At 36.3% G+C, this 19153-nt stretch overlaps 1 protein-coding gene across 3 annotated transcripts in view; it reads right to left on the bottom strand.

Moving 5' to 3' along the window:
* The window catches only part of LOC107590555 (cytidine monophosphate-N-acetylneuraminic acid hydroxylase-like), a 16026-nt gene extending 5539 nt beyond the window's left edge, over positions 1 to 10487 (bottom strand). Inside the window, exons 1-8 of one of the 3 annotated variants that reach the window (XM_016279366.1) lie at positions 10406 to 10487; positions 9839 to 10082; positions 8733 to 8824; positions 8317 to 8429; positions 7405 to 7595; positions 7244 to 7324; positions 1921 to 1987; positions 1766 to 1847 (exon numbers count right to left, since the gene is read on the bottom strand). In XM_016279366.1, coding sequence (XP_016134852.1) covers positions 1766 to 1847; positions 1921 to 1987; positions 7244 to 7324; positions 7405 to 7595; positions 8317 to 8429; positions 8733 to 8824; positions 9839 to 10038 — 826 coding nt within the window. In that variant the 5' untranslated portion in view covers positions 10039 to 10082; positions 10406 to 10487. The remainder of the gene's footprint in view (positions 1 to 1765; positions 1848 to 1920; positions 1988 to 7243; positions 7325 to 7404; positions 7596 to 8316; positions 8430 to 8732; positions 8825 to 9838; positions 10083 to 10405) is intronic. The other 2 variants (XM_016279365.1, XM_016279367.1) reach the window with 2 other exon arrangements.
* Positions 10488 to 19153: the final 8666 nt, after the last annotated feature.

The raw sequence follows: 19153 nt of genomic DNA, 5'->3' as shown, positions 1-19153 counted from the left end.
TAATATTTCACATTTTATACTGAATTTTTGAGCAAATAAATGCAGCCTTGGTGAGCATATAAGACTATTTTTAAGCGTCATTTAACTTCTGATCATTTAACCCTAAAACAGGCAAGAGTGAAAAATGATCAGCAAAAAAATCATTTCATGTCACTTTTTATATCATCTGGACTTAAGTCAAACAAATTCAAAGGAATTTTTGTAATATATTTTGGATTTTGGAGTTGTGCCTCACGTTGCCCATTTAGGGTATAAAAAACAGCCCAAGTAATCAATAATTCTATGATTTATTTGATGCAAACAAATATGCTGCATGTATGACATGTCTTAAGTGTCCTAAATTTGAGGCACAGACATTTCTTGTATTTTTACATTTCTGAACTGTCTCGTCTTCATTCTTAGGGGTGGGCAGTTCCACCCCTTGAGGTCCACTGTCCTGCACGGTTGAGCTCCATCCCTAAACAATCATATAATGCAATTTATGTAACACCATATAATTTTTTTATGTAATCCTGAAGACTTTTGTTAGATTTTTCAGATGTGTTTGATCAGGGTTGGAGCTAAACACTGCAGAATGGTAGCCCTCCAGGAGCAGGGTTGGACACCCCTGTTCTATTATAAAATGAGCTGTGTGGGGAAAAAAAATCTAGTTAAAAATGCAAAGATGTAGTCAGCTAAATGTAATATTATCAGTTTTACATGCACAGTTTTTAAACTCAAAATAAATAGAAAGGGGACTGTGTACAAGGGGCCAGGAGGGCCAATAAGGCTCTTCGCTAAGGGACTCTTGCCCTGGTATGCGATTTCTACTGAGGGGGATCCGCTCCCCTTGATGCGATTTATAATCCCCATCCACCCCCCACCCCCCCCCTCTGAGAGATTTTTTATCAAGGGGCTCCCCCTTGTATTTTGTGTGATTTCTACACCCCCCATAACCACCAAGAGGGAACGGCAAACCCCCTCAAAACACCCCACCCCACCCCTCACACACTCACCACCCCAGAATGCACAATAATGAAATAACCAGAACAGGGGGCACAGTTTACCTTGTGACACCATTCAATGTCAGTATTGAGGATAATCCTTTTTTTATACCCTAACCAGGCAACGTATCTCAGGGGGATACGCATATTTCAAAATGCAATAAAAAACAACATATGACTTAATTTGCATTTTCAACATCTCAAGACAATGTTCACAATTAATACTAACAGTTGTATTGCATTTTTTTTTGGCTGGAAAAAGTCAGATTAATAAATGCCCGCTTTCTACATTGTCTGAATGTGCAGCCTCGTGGGTGTACATGTTGGCTTTAGGTCAAACTGACAAAACAAGCACAGAAAATTTGAAATTAAAAATTCTTCCTCGTGCCTCATACAAGAGACTAAAGAATATGTATGCTGTGGTATATGTCGCCTGTTTAAGGGTTAAAGGTAGCAGAAGGCAGTTTTGTTGGCATTAAAACTGTTCAAACTGCATTTATAAGGCTGTAAATGAACAGATAATTCTTTCACACCCTTGAAAGTGTTGCTGTTTTTGTGCACTTGAACTTTGCCTGAAGACCCGAAGACTATTTTGCCTTCGTCAGGGTGTTTGGCTGAAGACTTTGTATGCGTGTAATGTGTCCTGACACCTTCATGTAACACATGTTGTAGATAAAGGCAGAAAAATGCAACTAAACCTCTTTATTTTTAAGCTTTCCTCGAACAGAGGCCGAACTGCACAATGTCACGCAACCCATCAGTGTAAATGAGCAGCAAAATACCTTTATACTCCACGATCAAGCAGGTGTCCAACTCAGGATGAACTCCGTCCATCAGAATCATAAATCGCAGGAGCTCATCGACCTTCAAATGATGGAAAAGCCAAAATGAAGAAAAATATAACACCTGAAGAAGAGTTAAAGAAAAAAAAACATACATTCTGCCACACGCCGAACGGCACCACGTTGACGTTGGTTAAATTCACTCCACTTTTTTCAAGATACCTGCAACGAAATGAAAACACAGACATGATTCCCAAACTTTTTTGTCAGCCAAAACCCTTAGACATAATATATTTACTTAAAATTTTTAAGTTAATAATTCAATTCAAGTTAATATTTCAGTTTAACAAAACATTAGTACGTTTACGGTTCTCTGATGTCGATAAATGGCCACATGATATGCCAAGTAAATTTTTTCTTGTTAAGTGTTTTATTTTCATTGTTTTTATTTTAAAACTATGTATAGGGCTGCACAACCAAAAAATTATATTGGGATTGTCGTCATATATTTAAAAAATCGTATCGTATAGTTTTGAATGGGGAAAAATGCAACGCTCAATATGGCCGCTCTATAGAACGAAGCCCCGCCTTCTGAGTAAAAGAGCCAATCGCTAATCGGTAAAGTCAGCGCGTCACTGCAGCTGCCGTTATAAGTCCCGGTTTCTATAGAAACAGTCAGTGTTCTGAGACGTGCGTTCAGGACTGCGCATGCGCACTGGCTGGTCTAGCCTGAAAAATAGGCTTTTTTTAACGCTATTTGAGCAAAAGAAACAACATTTATGAGATTTCATTGGTGATTTCAAATATGAATTTTAACTTTGACTTTGTATTGTGGGAAGCTGCCTCTCAGTCATTTCTTACTTATAGCTAAAAACAGAACAATGTCTAAAAGCTGTTGTGTGACATGGTGTACAGCAAACAAAGTAGAGCGCAATGTGTCTACACCCACTGGATGGAAACATCAGCGACAGAAAACATTCATTATTTTTAACCTTATCAAAGGATGAGAGATATATTGAGAAACTGCATTTTATTTTGAATGTTTCCTGTCACCGACGTTTCCCTCCAGTGAATTTAGACTTCATTTCCAGCGATATCATCGACTTGATTGCACAGACACTATTTAAACTGAACTGAGCTGGATGATGGCATCCCTGAATTCAATGATGAACTGCCTTTAGCTGAAAATTGATTATTTACTATTGTCATTTTGCATTATTGACACACTGTTTTCGTATTTAATGCTGTACAGTTGCTTTGACACAATCTGTATTGTTAAAAGCGCTATATAAATAAAGGTGACTTGACCTTGTCACACAACAGCTTTTAGACATTGTTCTGTTTTTTGCTATAAGTCAGAAATAACAAGGAGGCAGCTTCCCGCAATACAAAGTCAATGGAGAGGGTCAGATTGCCCCGTCTAAATGCGCTCTGTCTTTATGCCAAAGCCACCTCATTATTGGCAGCTACAGATTTGAAAAACAATAAGGCAGGAAAAATCTAGATTAAAGAACCCTAAACTCTGGAGCTCAACCATCCAGCAGACTATCAGCAAACTCTCAACAGGTACGTTTCTCTTTTACGTTTCTTTTTTTAAAATTGGAACTCGTCGTTTTGTATGAACATGTCTCATGTCGCTACTCCTAAAACTTCCCGACACAAAGAACTAATGCTGCGTTCAAGTCCTCCTGGGACGTTCGTACTTACGAGTTGACAAGTCGTAATTACGACGTCAGGTGCGTTCAAGTCAGTTTAGTCGACACAAGATGGTGGTGTACCTTCTTTTAATAAATTACAAGAAAATACAACAGGGTCTGTTAACTCTGCTTATAGAAAATGAAGAGCAAAGAATTCGCATCAGGTGTGTTTTGCGTTTTTAATGTTTTTTTTAGGCCAGGATCCCAGTATAACTGATTTTCAGCATCAACAAATGCTAAAATACAGAGATTAAAAAAAGCTGTTAGCTAAATGCAACATGCAATATTGCAGATTTTTCACTTATAGGTGCAAAAATGATAGCATTTTGTTTACTTGGATTTCATTAACTAGCTGCGTAGCAAGCACATGACCAATTTAAGTTTATAGGACAACTAAACTATCAATTTAAACAAAAATTTACCGTCAACTACAGACGTTGCATCCATCGATTCTGCCATGTTTCTCATTGACTCGGGAACTCTGGGCTTAAAGAAAATTTAGAGTTTCCCACTCGTAATAACGAGTTTGTGGTGGCGTTCATGTGCGTTCAACTCATAAATACGATCTATCCGACATGACTTGAACGCACCAAAAGACTCTACTGCTGATTATCAATTTAAACAAAAATTTACCGTCAACTACAGACGTTGCATCCATCGATTCTGCCATGTTTCTCATTGACTCGGGAACTCTGGGCTTAAAGAAAATTTAGAGTTTCCCACTCGTAATAACGAGTTTGTGTCTATCCGACATGACTTGAACGCACCAAAAGACTCTACTGCTGAAGGGAATTTTCAAAGGACTCTGTAAGGCTGCAAGAATCTCGAATACTGAGATACGGTCAATACAAACAGTGATTTAACATTCAGGCATCTGTTCTCTCACTCCACTAAAACAACTTTCACTTCTTTCTCCTTCACATCTGTTCCTACTTCTCACTATTTCCTCAGTTCACTCAAAATGTTTATATGCAAACACGTTTTTTGTGAATGTGAGTCATGTTTGGTGTCATTTGAAATGTCTCAGTGCAATTAGTACAAAGGACTCATTTCCACAGATGTAATCCTAATAAAGATTTGAGAGTATAGGGTTACTTTTGGTGTGCTGTGCACTGTGCACTCTATATCTAAATGACCTCAACGGGATGTGAACTCCCCAGGTTTAATCTGAACGGTCAGTTCACAGCCCTGGTTGGAGAATGTTTTTCTTGGTTTCAGTACTTAAGGAAGTGTTATTGCAAAAGACTCAAGGGACTTCTGTAGCCAGATGAGCACATATTCATTCTCTAAAAAAAAAGGATATAGAACCATTTTTGGTTCCTAAATAACTTTTCAGTTAAATTTTTTTCTCTCTCAGTTTGAAGACCATTTAAAAAAAATCTAAATAACCTTTTTCACTATAAAGAAGCTTTTGGGGGAAATGGAAAAGTTCTGTGGATGTTAAAGTTTCTTCCCAGAACCACCGATTCCAATGAAGAACTTTATTTTTAAGAGTGCGTTGTCCAGAAGAACCCTTTTTGGAGAAAAACTAACTTGGAAGTTTTTAGAATTGCGTGGAAAAACAGTATGTCCAGCTACAGACAGGCTCTAAAAGCTGCCAGGGCTGAGCATATCCACAAACTCATAGAAAATAACCAAAACAATCCAAGGTTTTTATTTAGCACAGTGGCTAGATTAACAAATAACCAGATGCCACCCGATCTAAATATTCCCTCACAGTTTAATAGTAATGACTTTATGAATTTCTTCACTGATAAAATAGATAACATCAGAAATACAATAACAAATGTAGATTCTACAGCGTATAATACTTTAGCTTGATTAATGGCACACGTCATTACGTCCCACGTGACGCCATCCGACGTCCCCTCCGGAATTTCACGTATAAACATATCGTCTTCGTGATGATGCCATGCACAGTTTTGGGTGTTTCATTTTAAATTTTATGAAAGCTTCAAGTGCAGTTAATTATTTGTTCGTGCATACACACGACGGCGGTGTTGAAGCTCTTTATTTGCCGTTAAATGGTTGAGCACTGCCGTGTGTGTATCCTGTCGCAAAATGCGGTGAAAAGTCCTACACGACGGTAATAATGCGATTAAGGTGTTTACATGTCTATTCGGCACTTCAGTAATGCGACTAAAATAGGAATACTCCACATGTCTTAATTCGATTTCGGTTTACTTCGATTATGACTTTAGCCGGATTAAGGTAATCAAAAATCTCTGTTTACATGGTAGATTCTTAATACGTCTTAATCGTAAAATTCTATTAAGCCTTAAAGTTCTGCATAATTAAGGGCGGGGCCACTTGAGTGACAGGTGGATTGTCGCTGCTGTCACCAGCTAGGTGGGCGTGGCTTCAGCAACCTGCTCCCGCCTCTTTGCCCATTTTCGATTATCCGGGAGTGACGCGCGGTGACGCACTGCCAAGATGGCGACGGCTGGCTCCGCCCACTTTTGAGCTTCAAAAACGCTCTTTGGAAACCTACGGGTGACGTCACTTATACAGTCTATGAGCCAGACACGTTTTTTTTGTTTTTTTACAGCGCTGCACATTATAACTAATCACACACAGCGCGTGCGCACGCTGACTGATTTCTGTTCTCCGGCGAATTTTCTCATCAGAAACAACAAAGTGCAGATGTGCGTACGAATGTAAGTAAGATATTCATTTCACAATGTAAACCGCTTGAGTGATTTTAATGGGAGTTTTTGAGATTATTTAAACTCTGGCTAGACTGAAGTCAGTGATAATGTCTTTGATAATGTAAATGTTCTTTCCTCTCTTTCTGTACAAAGAAAGTGTTATAATTAGTAACGTACAATGTTTTTATTAAATTCACATTAAATTCAAAGTCAGTCTTATTAAAAATATTTTATGGCTTGACACCCATATCTGGTACTTAAGTAAAAAGATGGGGTTTTATGTGTAGTTAATAGATTACACTATTATGCTACTTTACCCATTAGCCTATAGATCAACTAACATAATCTATAAAGCTGCAAAATGCATTTACTTACACATATTTGAGAATCGAGATATTGGTATTATTCATGATTTAGTTAAGACGTTTGGGAATATTTCGAATAAAAAGGAGAAAATAAATAAAACATCAACCTATATCAGTTATACAGTGCTAAGGTGGCTGCTGTTTCACATGACAACAAAAATAATAAGTGCATGACTCCCCTGACACTACAATACAAAATTATTTGTCAAATGAAACATGATGAAACTTTCATTTGAGTTTAAATTGTTATAGCTTACTTGTAGAGATTGCAGTGATACATGACATGGTGAAAATAACTGAATGAATAAAACTGAAAGTAGGTTGAAATGAATTTTAAAAGTCTGGCCCCCAGTCATCTAGAACCGCCACTGTTAACTGACAGACCCACCTCATTATAGTTATGAGATGTCTTTGGCAGTTAAGCTACAGATGGGAAAAACCCTAAACTCTGAAGCTCAACCATCCAACTGAGTGTCAACACACTCTCAACAGGTACATATCTTTTTTAAAATGTCTATAAAGTTGCACTTTCAAATTGGAACTGGTTTCCTACCAACCATGTCTTTCTCGTTTTAGTTTAACAGAACATGTACGTGAGCAGCTCTGTTTAGCTTTAAATTATTAAGTATGTTATATATATCTACAGAAATGTTATAGCCATAACATCAGTGCAATTGAATATCACTATTTCAGTTTTAATTTGATTAATTGTGCGTCCTTATTTGTTTGTTTTAATGTAGCAAACTCTGCTTTAGATTTCAGTCTCACCAAAACACTGGCCGTGAAGTGTCTCCGACGTAAATGGGAATATCTGGACGCTTCATGGAAAGACGTTGCAACGTCGGGTAGCTGATAGAAAAAGTTTTTTTTAAATGTACAGTTTTGTGGCATAATACAATACAATACAATATGATGGATCAGACACTAACCTCAGGTGATCTGAATGCATGTGGCTGATGTAAATGAGATCGGCCTGACTGAGTCTGTCCATGGCATCAGACGGAGGCTCGTGAAGGAGCCACCAGCCCCTCGCAAACGCTGGTCCTGTGAGCCACGGGTCGAACATCATCCGTTTGTTCCCCGCTTTCAGCTCCATACATGCGTGTGTGATGTAGGTCAACTGAAACACACAGGATCCTTTGATGAATAGGACATTTGGAAAAATAAATCTTTTATAGCATTATAAATATCACTTTTGATAGTTTAATGCATCCATCCTTGCTGGATTTCTTAAGACCTTCATGACCCAGGAACAGTATTAATTTGCATATTGATTTTTCTGTGGTATTTTATTACAGTTTGGTCAAATATTAAAGTGTTGCAAATCAAGCTTCTGTCGTTTTCTTTAAACAGGAAAAATTCTACGGTAATTGGCGCAGTGTATTCACAAGGGCGTGGATGTGTGAGACAAGACATAAAGTAATCAGTCAACAATGACATACATGCTTTATGGTTTGTTCAAGCAGTTTGTTTACATCAGAAATACATGGTCTGTGCAGCAAACATTTTGTGCATATTTACACTAAAACAAGTCAAATGAAGACAGAGCAGCTCAAATCCGCATCCCTTCCAGAAGCCTCATCTCTTCCGTACGGCCTCCTCATAAAAAGAAAAGAAAATTCTATGCCTTCACTTTTTCTATTCTCTTGTTATACTGTTTTAAACGAAGACTGAAACCTTGTATAATGGGCACTTCTCGTGTTTATTGCCATCTTACATTGGATAAAAGCATCTGCCAAATGAATAAATGTAAATCATTTGAAGCTTCGTTTGCTGTGTAAGAGCAATGATTGAGATGTTAATGAGATCTCATTTGGGTGTTCAGTCAGGGTGGATCATACCGTAATCTCTCCGGCGTGTAGCTCTTGTGCTTCTCGAGGCTCTGCGGTCCAGGGGTCCGGAGGATTCAACTCCAGCAGCTCTAAACTACCGTCAGTATCTGACAGCACTACCTCTACACAGTAAGACAATAACACAGCGATCGCTTCCAACAGCTATACAATTAATATACATCAACATATTATTCATATATTAGCTGCAATTAAAATGACTTCAAATGTCATTAAAATAAAGGTTCCAAAACCATTTTTGTTTCCCCAAAGAACCTTTCAGTGAATGTTTCTTAGTGTAAAGAACAAATGCAATGGAAAGGTTCAATGGATGTTAAAGGTTCTTTATAGAACCATCGATGCCAATAAATAACAAGAGTGTATGAAACTGTTTTCACTGCACTCGTGTTAAATAACAGTGACATTACCGAGTTCGTCTTGCGTGAAGCTGTCTGGAGGGTTGACGTACTCCATAGTGGCCACGTTAAGTTTCCAGTAGTGTTTGGTGCAGCGCACTGTTCTGTTACACAAACACACATATTTAATGATTCGTAATACATATTTGGTAACACTTTACAGTAAGTTTCATTAGTTAACTACTTTAGTTAACATGAACAATACTTCTACAGCATTTATTAATCTCAACATTTACTAATGCATTATTAAAATCAAAAGTTGTGCTTGTTAACATTAGGTAATGCACTGTGAATTAACAATGAACGACTGTATTTTCATTAAATAACATAAAAAAAGATTAATAAATACTGTAATAAATGTATTGTTCATGTTAGTTAATACATTAATGGAACCTTATTGTAAAGTGTTACCATATATTTCTACAGTGTTGAATTTAGATTGAGTTAGATTTTTTAATGTTTTTGAAAGAAGTCTCGTCTGCTCACCAAGGCTTCATTTATTTGATTAAAAATGCAGTAATATTGTCAAATATCATTATAATTTAAAACAACTGTTTTCTATGTGAGTATACTGTAAAAATGTAAATTATTCCTTTGATCAAATATGAATTTTCAAATATTATATTAGTAATAATGTTAAATATTTTTACAATTCAAAATAGCTTTTTCCTGTGTGAATATATTGTAAAATGTCATTTATTTCTGTGATCAAAACTGAATTTTCAGCATCATTGCTCCAGTCTTCAGTGTCACATGATCTTCAGAAATCAGTCTAATATGCTGATTTGCTGCTCAAGAAACATTTCTGATTATTATCAGTGTTGAAAACAGTTGTGCTGCCCAATATTTTTGTAGAAAATAAAGTTTAAATGAACATCATTTATTTGAAATAGATATGTTTTGTAACATTATAAATGTCAACATAAAAAAGCAACATAAAAATATTTCTTGAGCAGCAAATCAGCATATTAGAATGATTTCTGCACTTTAAAAAAAATTCCACCTTCTGTTTTTCAACTTAAAAACGTACGTTCAGTTGCTACCTTCAATTTTTATTTAAGGCAGCATTTTTCACATTGAAGGCATATTTTATTATCAGTGTTCCCTTGTTCACCCACCTGCTGTCTTCTATGTCTTCAATGAAGAGTCCTCCCTGGTGTTTGCACTGGTTCCTACATGCTCGCATTTTGTCTTTGCCTTTGTAAATGATGTAACATTTGCCGTCCTCTGGGTGTTTCTTCAAATTAATTCCATCTTTCAGTGTCTGGACGTCTTCAGCCTCCAGTCGCAGAACCGTCTTTGAGACCTGAGATGTCATTGTGCTTCAGATCTAGAGACAGTTCACCTTCAGCGCGGTCAGATCTTATACATTTCATAGTTTCAGTTCAGTTTGCAGTCTTAAATATACATCATTATAATGCATTGTTGATAGACAGGTGCAGCTAGAAATGCATCATTACATATGACTAGTTTAAAACTATGTTTTTTATTTCAGTGTTTCTGAAATTGATATAATTTGAGCAAAACGTGCAAAACCAAGTAACCATGTTATGATGTTCTTACTGGAAAATCTAAAAATTTTCCAGTCAAATAATCTTCAAATTATGACAAGTATTTCTTAAATCACATTGATTTCTAATAATTTGACAGTTTGTTATACAGAGTTATATAGAGAGCGACATTACCTTTGCTGAGGGCTGATTTCTGAAGTAAATGTGAACAGGAAGACGCTTCGAATGAGTTCACAGAGTATGTGTGAGCTGAAGCCCACGTGTGAAGCTACTGTCTGCTTATCAAGGGCTTACAGATGAACCCAGAGGGCGTAACCATCGTTTCACACTGGAAAAACTATTTCTGATATTACTCTTCAAGGCATGTGGTTACACACTTCCTAATTATAAACACATTTTAGTTATAGCTGTTCAAATGTATTGAGTACACTGTACAAAAGTTTATTGGAGCATGTTTTACATGAAAATACTACTTTAGTCACGTAATTAAATGTTCTTCAAATCTGTGTTTTTGAGCACGTTTAAAAGCGTTTTAGTGTTTAAAGTTCAGTTATGTTGTACGTCTGTAATACTAAAAGCACAGGTAGGAAATAACTGACATTTCCACATCAATTTGTTATTGAGTAGAGCAGCATGCAACAAGTCAACCACAACCTGACCTTAAGACCTTAAATGGGTCATATGATGCATATGATGCTAAAGATTTCTTTTTCCAAATGTCCTATTCATTTTAATTTGTAGCATAAACAAATCAACATTATTATGTTAACAGAGCTCAAAATAATCAAAATAATGTTTGCACATTAAAATGAAAATGGTCAACATTTATCGCTCTCATTCCAAACCTGCATGACTTCCTTACTTTTCTGAGAAAGGTATTTTGAGAAATGTCTCAGTATCTTTTCATTCATACAATGGAAGTCAATGGGGTCCAATGTTGTTCCCAACATTCTTCAAAATATCTTTTTGAAATAAAGTCAAACAGGTTTGGTGAGTAAATGACAGAATGTTCATTTTTGGGTGAAGACTTTTTATAACTGAGTGCTAGAAATATTGTACATTATTGTAGGTCCTCTATGCCCCGCCTCTCTCAAACACGTCGTTTTCAACAAAGTCCCTCCTTCCGACAAGCGCAGTCTGCTCTGATTGGCCAGCTGACCCAGTGCATTGTGATTGGCCGAACACCACAAGCATACTTAAACTAATAACAAAACATACTTACAGTCGCTGATTCAGAAGCGCCAGATTGTCATAGCAAAGTCGGAATTGACCCTTTTTTATTTTTATTTTATAAATAGCCTTTGTGAACACACAGCCTTGTACTCTTCTAGGTTAAAAAAAACTGTGGTCCATGAAATGCGTTGCACAAATTCGAACATCTGGGTTGTGCTGTTCTGTTGTAAATAAATCTTAACCAATGATTCCTAATTGCATCTACTTCCGGAAGGCCAAATAAAGTGCTTTTGCTTTCGCACTGAAACACACAGCGTCTCCCTGACATGCTGCTTCAACGCTAACTGCGGTTACTGAAACCACGCCTTCTTTCTTTGCGTGCACATTTGGGTGCATTATGCTAATATTAACACATAGTGATGTAGACATGTGGGGGCGTGTTAGAATGAGCCGTTTTAGGTAGGCGTGGATGACTCTTAACCCTTATAAAGAACATCTCTTTGGATTTGAGACTTTAGTCTTTGCAACTTTACAGATCTTCTTTATGCACCAAGAGCTTGTAACACTCCAAAGAGAAAGGAAAAACTGAAATCGCATCATATGACCCCTTAAAAAAAAAAAAAATAAATCTAAGTCGTTGTAACAGAAACTGTTTTGAATGTCAAAATATGGAAGCTTAACACAATTGCTGGATGTAAACTCAGAACTCTGAGGAAAAAGGGGGAGTTCCAAAGTTAAATGTGCAATTCTGCATTTCTACAAACAGCCTCTATTTAAATGAAACTATATGACAGCTGCGAGTGCAACAATTTAAAACGAGATCAAAAGCTAACTTTATGTTAGCTTCAGAAAGCTTAGCCTGAACGCTTGAAGTACTTGTAAAAGCTTGAAGTTTAATAGATAGATAGATCTGAATTGTGAGATGAAAAGGACATCAAACCACAGACTTTCACATTTCTGATCAATCTGGTGAAGTCGGTTTGGTAGAACTGGATTTAACAGATCTGGTGTAGATCATAAATACCACTGATGCACATAGTTCACATGATCTACTTATGCTTACGATGCTTTGGGAAACGCAGCCCAGGTCATTTGAGGAGATTTATATGCTGATGCCAAGAAAAGCAGCACAATCATTTACGTTGTTTACTTGAGAGTTGTTTCCTTTATAACCCATCCTTTCCGGGAGACTGTCCTTCTGGGAGGGGGTTCTTATTAAGTTAATGGCTTATTACACTCATAGTTCAGAATGTGTTTTGCATGCCTGACATTTGGAAATAGAAATGGGTCTGGAGGAAAAATAACAGGGAAATATCAGGCAAAACCATCTTCTGTGGGCTTTTTTCATATCAAGTCCCAGAACAACTTGCATTGTGCGCATTTTATTTTTCTTCTTTCCTTTGTTCTCGGCTGTGACAATATATAAAAAAAGACAATATATATACTGTGCATTTGTTTGCTGTCCTTCTATATCCCATGAATAATTCATTAAGAATCTCTTTTTTTCTCAACAAATCCTCACGTCTCTTTGTTTTCACACAGATGCTTTCAAATGAAATGGTTACGTAATATATTACTACAATGATATTTACCATGTCTGTGATATTGCTGCCGATAGAATCGAGCTTTATTCATAGTATGTTATAAGTGATTTGTTGATGCTTTTACACTTTTAGTGTAAAGGTGAGTAGATTAATGTCACTTAATTTTTTGAAAATGCTTATTACTGCGTTCATACAGCAAACCTTTGGCTGTTTGTTTACAGTTTAATGGATGTTACTCCCATAATTAGTGGAAAGCCTATAGTGCGTAGGCAGGACCGGTTCTAGACATTTGGAGGCCCTAGTCAAAATTCATGTTGGAGGCCCCCTACCCCCAATGAAAAGGACTTGAAACAAATATGATTCCATATTTGTACTTCTATTGTATATTATTACTTCTATTCTATTAGTCTATCATGCTCATCAGCCTGAATTTCTTTGATCAAAAATACAGAAAAAACTGTAATATTGTGAAATATTATTACAATTTAAAGTAACGGTTTTCTATTTTAATTTACTTTAAAATATAATCTATTTCTGTGTGATGCAAAGCTGTATTTTCAGCATCATTACTCCAGTCTTCAGTGTCACATGATCCTTCAGAAATCATTCTAATATGCTGCTTTGTAAGAAACAGTTGTGCTGCTTAATATTTCTTTTATAACCTGTGATACTTTTTTCAGGATTTTTTTGATGATTAAAAAGTTTTTTGAAAAATAAAAAAAAATAGAAATCTTTTATCACAATATAAGTCTTTACTATCACTTTTTATCAATTTAACACATCCTTGCTCAATATTACTGCCCCCCCCATCCCCCCCCGGGTTTTTTGATCAAATAATGCAGGCTTGATGAGCAGAAGAGACTTTTTTCAAAAACATTAAAAATAGCAATGTGACCGGTACTGTATGTACATATTAATCAAACTTTATCAATCTCTTTTTTGTTTGTTGAGGATATTATTATAGCCATTATTATTATTATTTTGCAGTAATTTGTAATACCACTTCAGTAGCCTAAATGAACATCAGTGCTTTTATCATTTACCCCTCCCATTTATTGACTACAGATTTAATAATTAATAATATGATTAATAATATGATATTATGTATTGGATTGTTACCTTAAATATGCACTATATACACAAATCAAGTGGAAGTGAAAGAAGCGACCACTAAGCAGAAAAGAGGTCAATTCCTATAGAAGAAACTGAAATTGTTAGTGTTGAAAGTGTTGTGTTAGAGCAGTAATGTAATCTTGAAGATACTCACATCTGAGGTCCTTTTTTTAAACATTAATAAATGGTAGTAAACGTGCGATCTATTTGAATTCTATTGAGAAATTGCCACTTTAAAATGCTATGGAGAAAGTCGAACATTATCTAAAAAAGGCACATAAACTAAAAAGAGGAGAAAACATAATCTTGCACCAGCACTAACATATATTAAACTTTTTTAACTACTCATGACCACCTTTACTAAATGTATCACGTTTTATTGTGGCACATTTTGTTGAAATCAGTTAAAGGAATAGATTTTCCCTATAGATTTATATTACAGCTGTGGCTTGTTGTGCTATTGTTTCTAAATGTGCAGACAGTTTTTCCATAACAAATGCTATATATATTAATTAAAAAAAAGTCATTATTGGCCTGGTAATGAATAATAGGCTAGCCTTATTATAACAAATGCTGGTAAGAACTACATTTTCATAAGAGCAAGTACAAGTCAGAATCTAGAGCCATGTGTAAAACAGTGATGAAAAAGCCTGGCACTCAGATAATCCAAGAGATGGCATAGATTAAATCATTAAGAGCCTGATGAACTGTTGGAGTTAGAAATAAACAATATTGATAATAAAATGGTAAATTAGACTTTCCCATGGCATGCTGAATTGAGAACATGAGAAAATTCTGCCAAGCCTATAAGTGCCTAAATAATATAAAATACATTATATATCCTATGTAAACACGTATTTTTAACTAGGCTATTACTTTATTGCAGTTATGTTATCAACCAACTTTGCTTGTGTGGATGATTTTACAAAAATAAACACAGGCGGACTCGAGCGCCCCTTTTAGCCCCTACTGGTGAAGGCCAAAGCTATAACTACACCTTCTGTGGATGATTTTCACCAGTGCCATTTAAAATAATTCACTGAAAGTGTATTCTGACAAAATAATATATATTTTTTGTCTGCAGCCTTTGATGGCATTACTCATGACAGTTGCAGTTAAAAGGCTTGGGACTTTGGATTCTCATGGTACCATTAGCCAGTCAGAATCGCTATGACATAATTTCCTGTTCATTGATTAGTCATACTCACCTATATGCCTTAGGTGGCATGGCTCATAAGCAAGTGTGTCCAGAACTGAGGGCAAGATCACATACATTGTACATAACACACATCTTACACAGAGAAACTGCCACTGAGATGAATGGACTGCTTACAGCTTTCTTCATGTATTACAGACCTCCTCGGTCTAGCTTTGGCACCAAACGTTGGTTTGTAATTATTAACAAAATCTTATTTCTCAATAATTAAATAAAAACTTTCTGCTTTTATTATTCATTTAATGTTAGATAATAGCTTATCTAACACATCAGTTCTCATTTCAAAATCAATGGGATTTTTTGCTTTAATGATTTAAAAATTAAATAATTTGTATCCTATTGACACCCTAAAAATACCACAAAACATTCTTAAATACTGTAATATACTGTTGTATAGCAATCCGAAACAATAGTCTTTTCCTTCCAGTAAGTTCCAAGGTGAGACTTCTGTGGCTACATCAGAAGGTAACGAATGCTTAATGGGGTTTGTTTCCTATTACATAAACACTCACACATTAACTCAGATAGCTTGACTGATAAGAAATAGGTTATATTTTAAAAGCAATAGGCAATAAAGTGAAGGAAATGCTTTAAAGGACACATTCCAACAGCACAAAGTCAACTAGATCATGCCATTATGTTAGTATGTACTAGACCCAAGGAAAAAAAAAAACCTCTGTTATGTTTTTCAACACTGTCTCATATTCTCAGATTACATGAGGAGAATTTGGCATCATTATGATGCAGACTCATGGCCTGTAGATATAGTGTAGTGTATAGCATACAGCAGTGACCTGTAGAGTGAAGATCTTTACATAATGATGTTGCCCTTTATGTGCAACCTCATTATGTAACTTTTCTCAGACCTGAGGATTCTCATACTATATACAGTAGGCTCTAATATCATAAATCTCAACTTTTCATTCTTGTATGCAACTTAAACTGTTCTTCTGAGTGGCTTCAACGTTTCCAGTTTCCTATATTATGAATTTTTTTTTTGGCAGGGTTATTTACACATTTCAAAGAAATCAACCTAAATGACTTATAATTGTCTCTGCAGATTAAAATTATTGTCCTGATGAGATTTTCTCCTTATATAACTGAACTATTTCCAAATCTTTAAACTTTAAGACTACACTCTCAATACACTCTCATTCCTTTCCTTGTAACACTGCAGAACTCCAGGCTATAAACACGACAAGCAGTTTTACAAGAAAACTAGTCTTGTGTCCTTCAGGGCTGTGTGCCATTCAGAAATAAATGAATGTATTGCAATTCACTTCCTGAGTTATCAAACAAAACTGTATGCCAAATTGGAATTTGAAGCAGAATTAAAATCGAATAAAAAATGTAAAAAACTGAAAAGAGTAGTTTTAATTTGTTCACATACAGTTTATATATATATGTTTGTATGTATATATAGTATTTACCGGGAACCAGAGCACCTGACATCTTGGCAAATTTAAAAGTGCTGGCTAATGCTAAATGTAAATTCACTAAGATTGTTATTCATGTCGGCACTAATGATGTTCGACTTCGCCAGTCGGAGATCACTAAAAATAATATTAAAGAGGTGTGTGAACTTGCAGGTATGATGTCAGACACTGTAATATGCTCTGGTTCCCTCCCTGCTTACCGTGGTGACGAGATACATAGCAGACTGTTGTCACTCAATGGCTGGATGTCTAAGTGGTGCCCGCAGAATAACAGGTTTCATAGACAATTGGACGAGTTTTTGGGGAAGACCTGACCTGTTGAAAAAAGATGGTCTTCATCCCTTCAGGGGTGATGCCGCTCTTCTCTCTAGAAATAAAGTGAAAGTGAAGTGACATGTGGCCAAGTATGGTGACCCATACTCAGAATCTGTGCTCTGCATTTAACCCAACCAAGTGCACACACATAGCTGTGAACACACACCCGGAGCAGTGGGCAGCCAGTGCTGCAGTACCCGGTGAGCAGTTGGGGCATCAGTGCCTTGCTCAAGGGTCTCACCTCAGTCATGGTATTGAAGGTGGAAGAGAGTGCTGTACATTCACTCCCCCCACGACAATCCCTGCCGAACCTAAGACTCAAACCCCGCAACCTTCAGATTACAAGTCCGACTCTCTAACCATTAGGCCACGACTGCACATATGGCACATAGTCTTAGAGTCTGCTAGCCGCCTCAAGTCACAGAAGTCTCACAGTTAATTCTCAGCACATAGAGACTATTTCACCTAGCTATCATACTATACAGTAGAGACTGTGTCTGTTCCCCGAACTAGAAAATACAAAAAATGTCTAAACCATTAAAGATGAACAATTTAATTGATGTTCAACAAATAAAAATTGTATATAATTCTGAGAAACTAATTATAAAGCTTGGCTTATTGAATAGCAGGTCCCTTTCTACGAAAGCACTTTTTGTAAATGATATGATCACTAATTATAACCTAGATATGCTCTGTTTTACAGAAACCTGGCTAAAACCAGATGATTACATTATTTTAAACGAGTCTACCCCCCAAGATTACTGTTATAAACATCAGCCACGTCCAAAAGGTAACGGACGTTGCTACAATTTAGGAAAGGAAAGGACGTGAGATGTGGCATCCCATACTTGGAATTTGTGCTCTGCATTTAACCCATCCAAGTGCGCACACACACAGCAGTGATAGTGAACAAACACGACTCTCTAACCATTAGGCCATGACTGCCCCACAAATATATTTATAGCAATATATTCAGTATTTCTCAGAGGGCAGGCTTTAAGTATAACTCGTTTGAAATAATGGTGCTTCATATAACATTTTCCAGAGAAACAAGTGTTAATAATAAATCCCCTGTGATGTTTGTACTGGGTACTGTATACAGGCCACCAGGGCCCCATACAGACTTTTTAAAATAATTTGCTGATTTTCTATCAGAGTTAGTGCTGGCTGCAGATAAAGTCTTAATTGTTGGTGATTTTAATATCCATGTTGATAACAAATAGATGCATCAGGATTCATAGACATTCTGAACTCTATTGGGGTTAGACAACACATGTCAGGTCCTACTCATTATCGAAATCATACTCTAGATTTAATACTGTCACATGGAATTGATGTAAATGGTTTTGAAATTCTGCAGCAAAGCGATGATATCTCAGATCATTATCTAGTCTTGTGTAAACTCCATATAGCTAAAGCTGTAAATTCTACTCCTTGTTTCAAGTATGGTAGAACCATCACTTCTACCACAAAAGACTGCTTTGTAAATAATCTTCCTGATTTATCTAAATTCCTCAACATATCCAACAGCTCAGAAAAACTTGATGATGTAACAGAAATTATGGACTCTCTCTTTTCTAGCGTTTTAGATATGGTTGCTCCTTTATGTTTAAGGAAGAATAAGGAAAACAGTCTAACACCATGGTATAATGAGCACACTTGCGCCCTATAGAGAGCAGCCTGGAAAATTGAGAGCAGCTGGAAGAAAACAAAACTAGAGGTATTTCGTATTGCATGGTGGGAAAGTACCCTATCCTACAGAAAAGCATTAAAAACTGCTAGATCTGATTACTTTTCGTCTCTTTTAGAAGAAAACAATCATAACCCCAGGTATTTATTCAATACAGTTGCTAAATTAACGAACAATAAAGCATCAACAGCTGTTGACATTTCCCAACAGCACAGCAGTAATGACTTTATGAACTACTTTACTTCCAAGATCGATACTATTAGAGATAAAATTGTAACCATGCAGCCGTCAGCTACAGTATCACATCAGATAGTGTGCTATAGATCCCCTGAGGAACAATTCCACTCATTCTCTACTATAGGAGAGGAAGAATTGTATAAACGTGTTTAATAATCTAAACCAACAACATGTATGTTAGACCCTATTCCATCTAAG

Source organism: Sinocyclocheilus grahami, unplaced genomic scaffold (genome assembly GCF_001515645.1).
Source record: "Sinocyclocheilus grahami isolate Dianchi unplaced genomic scaffold, SAMN03320097.WGS_v1.1 scaffold129.1, whole genome shotgun sequence".
Classification (NCBI taxonomy): Eukaryota; Metazoa; Chordata; class Actinopteri; order Cypriniformes; family Cyprinidae; genus Sinocyclocheilus; species Sinocyclocheilus grahami.
Note: the sequence above shows the minus strand (reverse complement) of the source record. Positions and strands in the feature narration are given on the sequence as shown.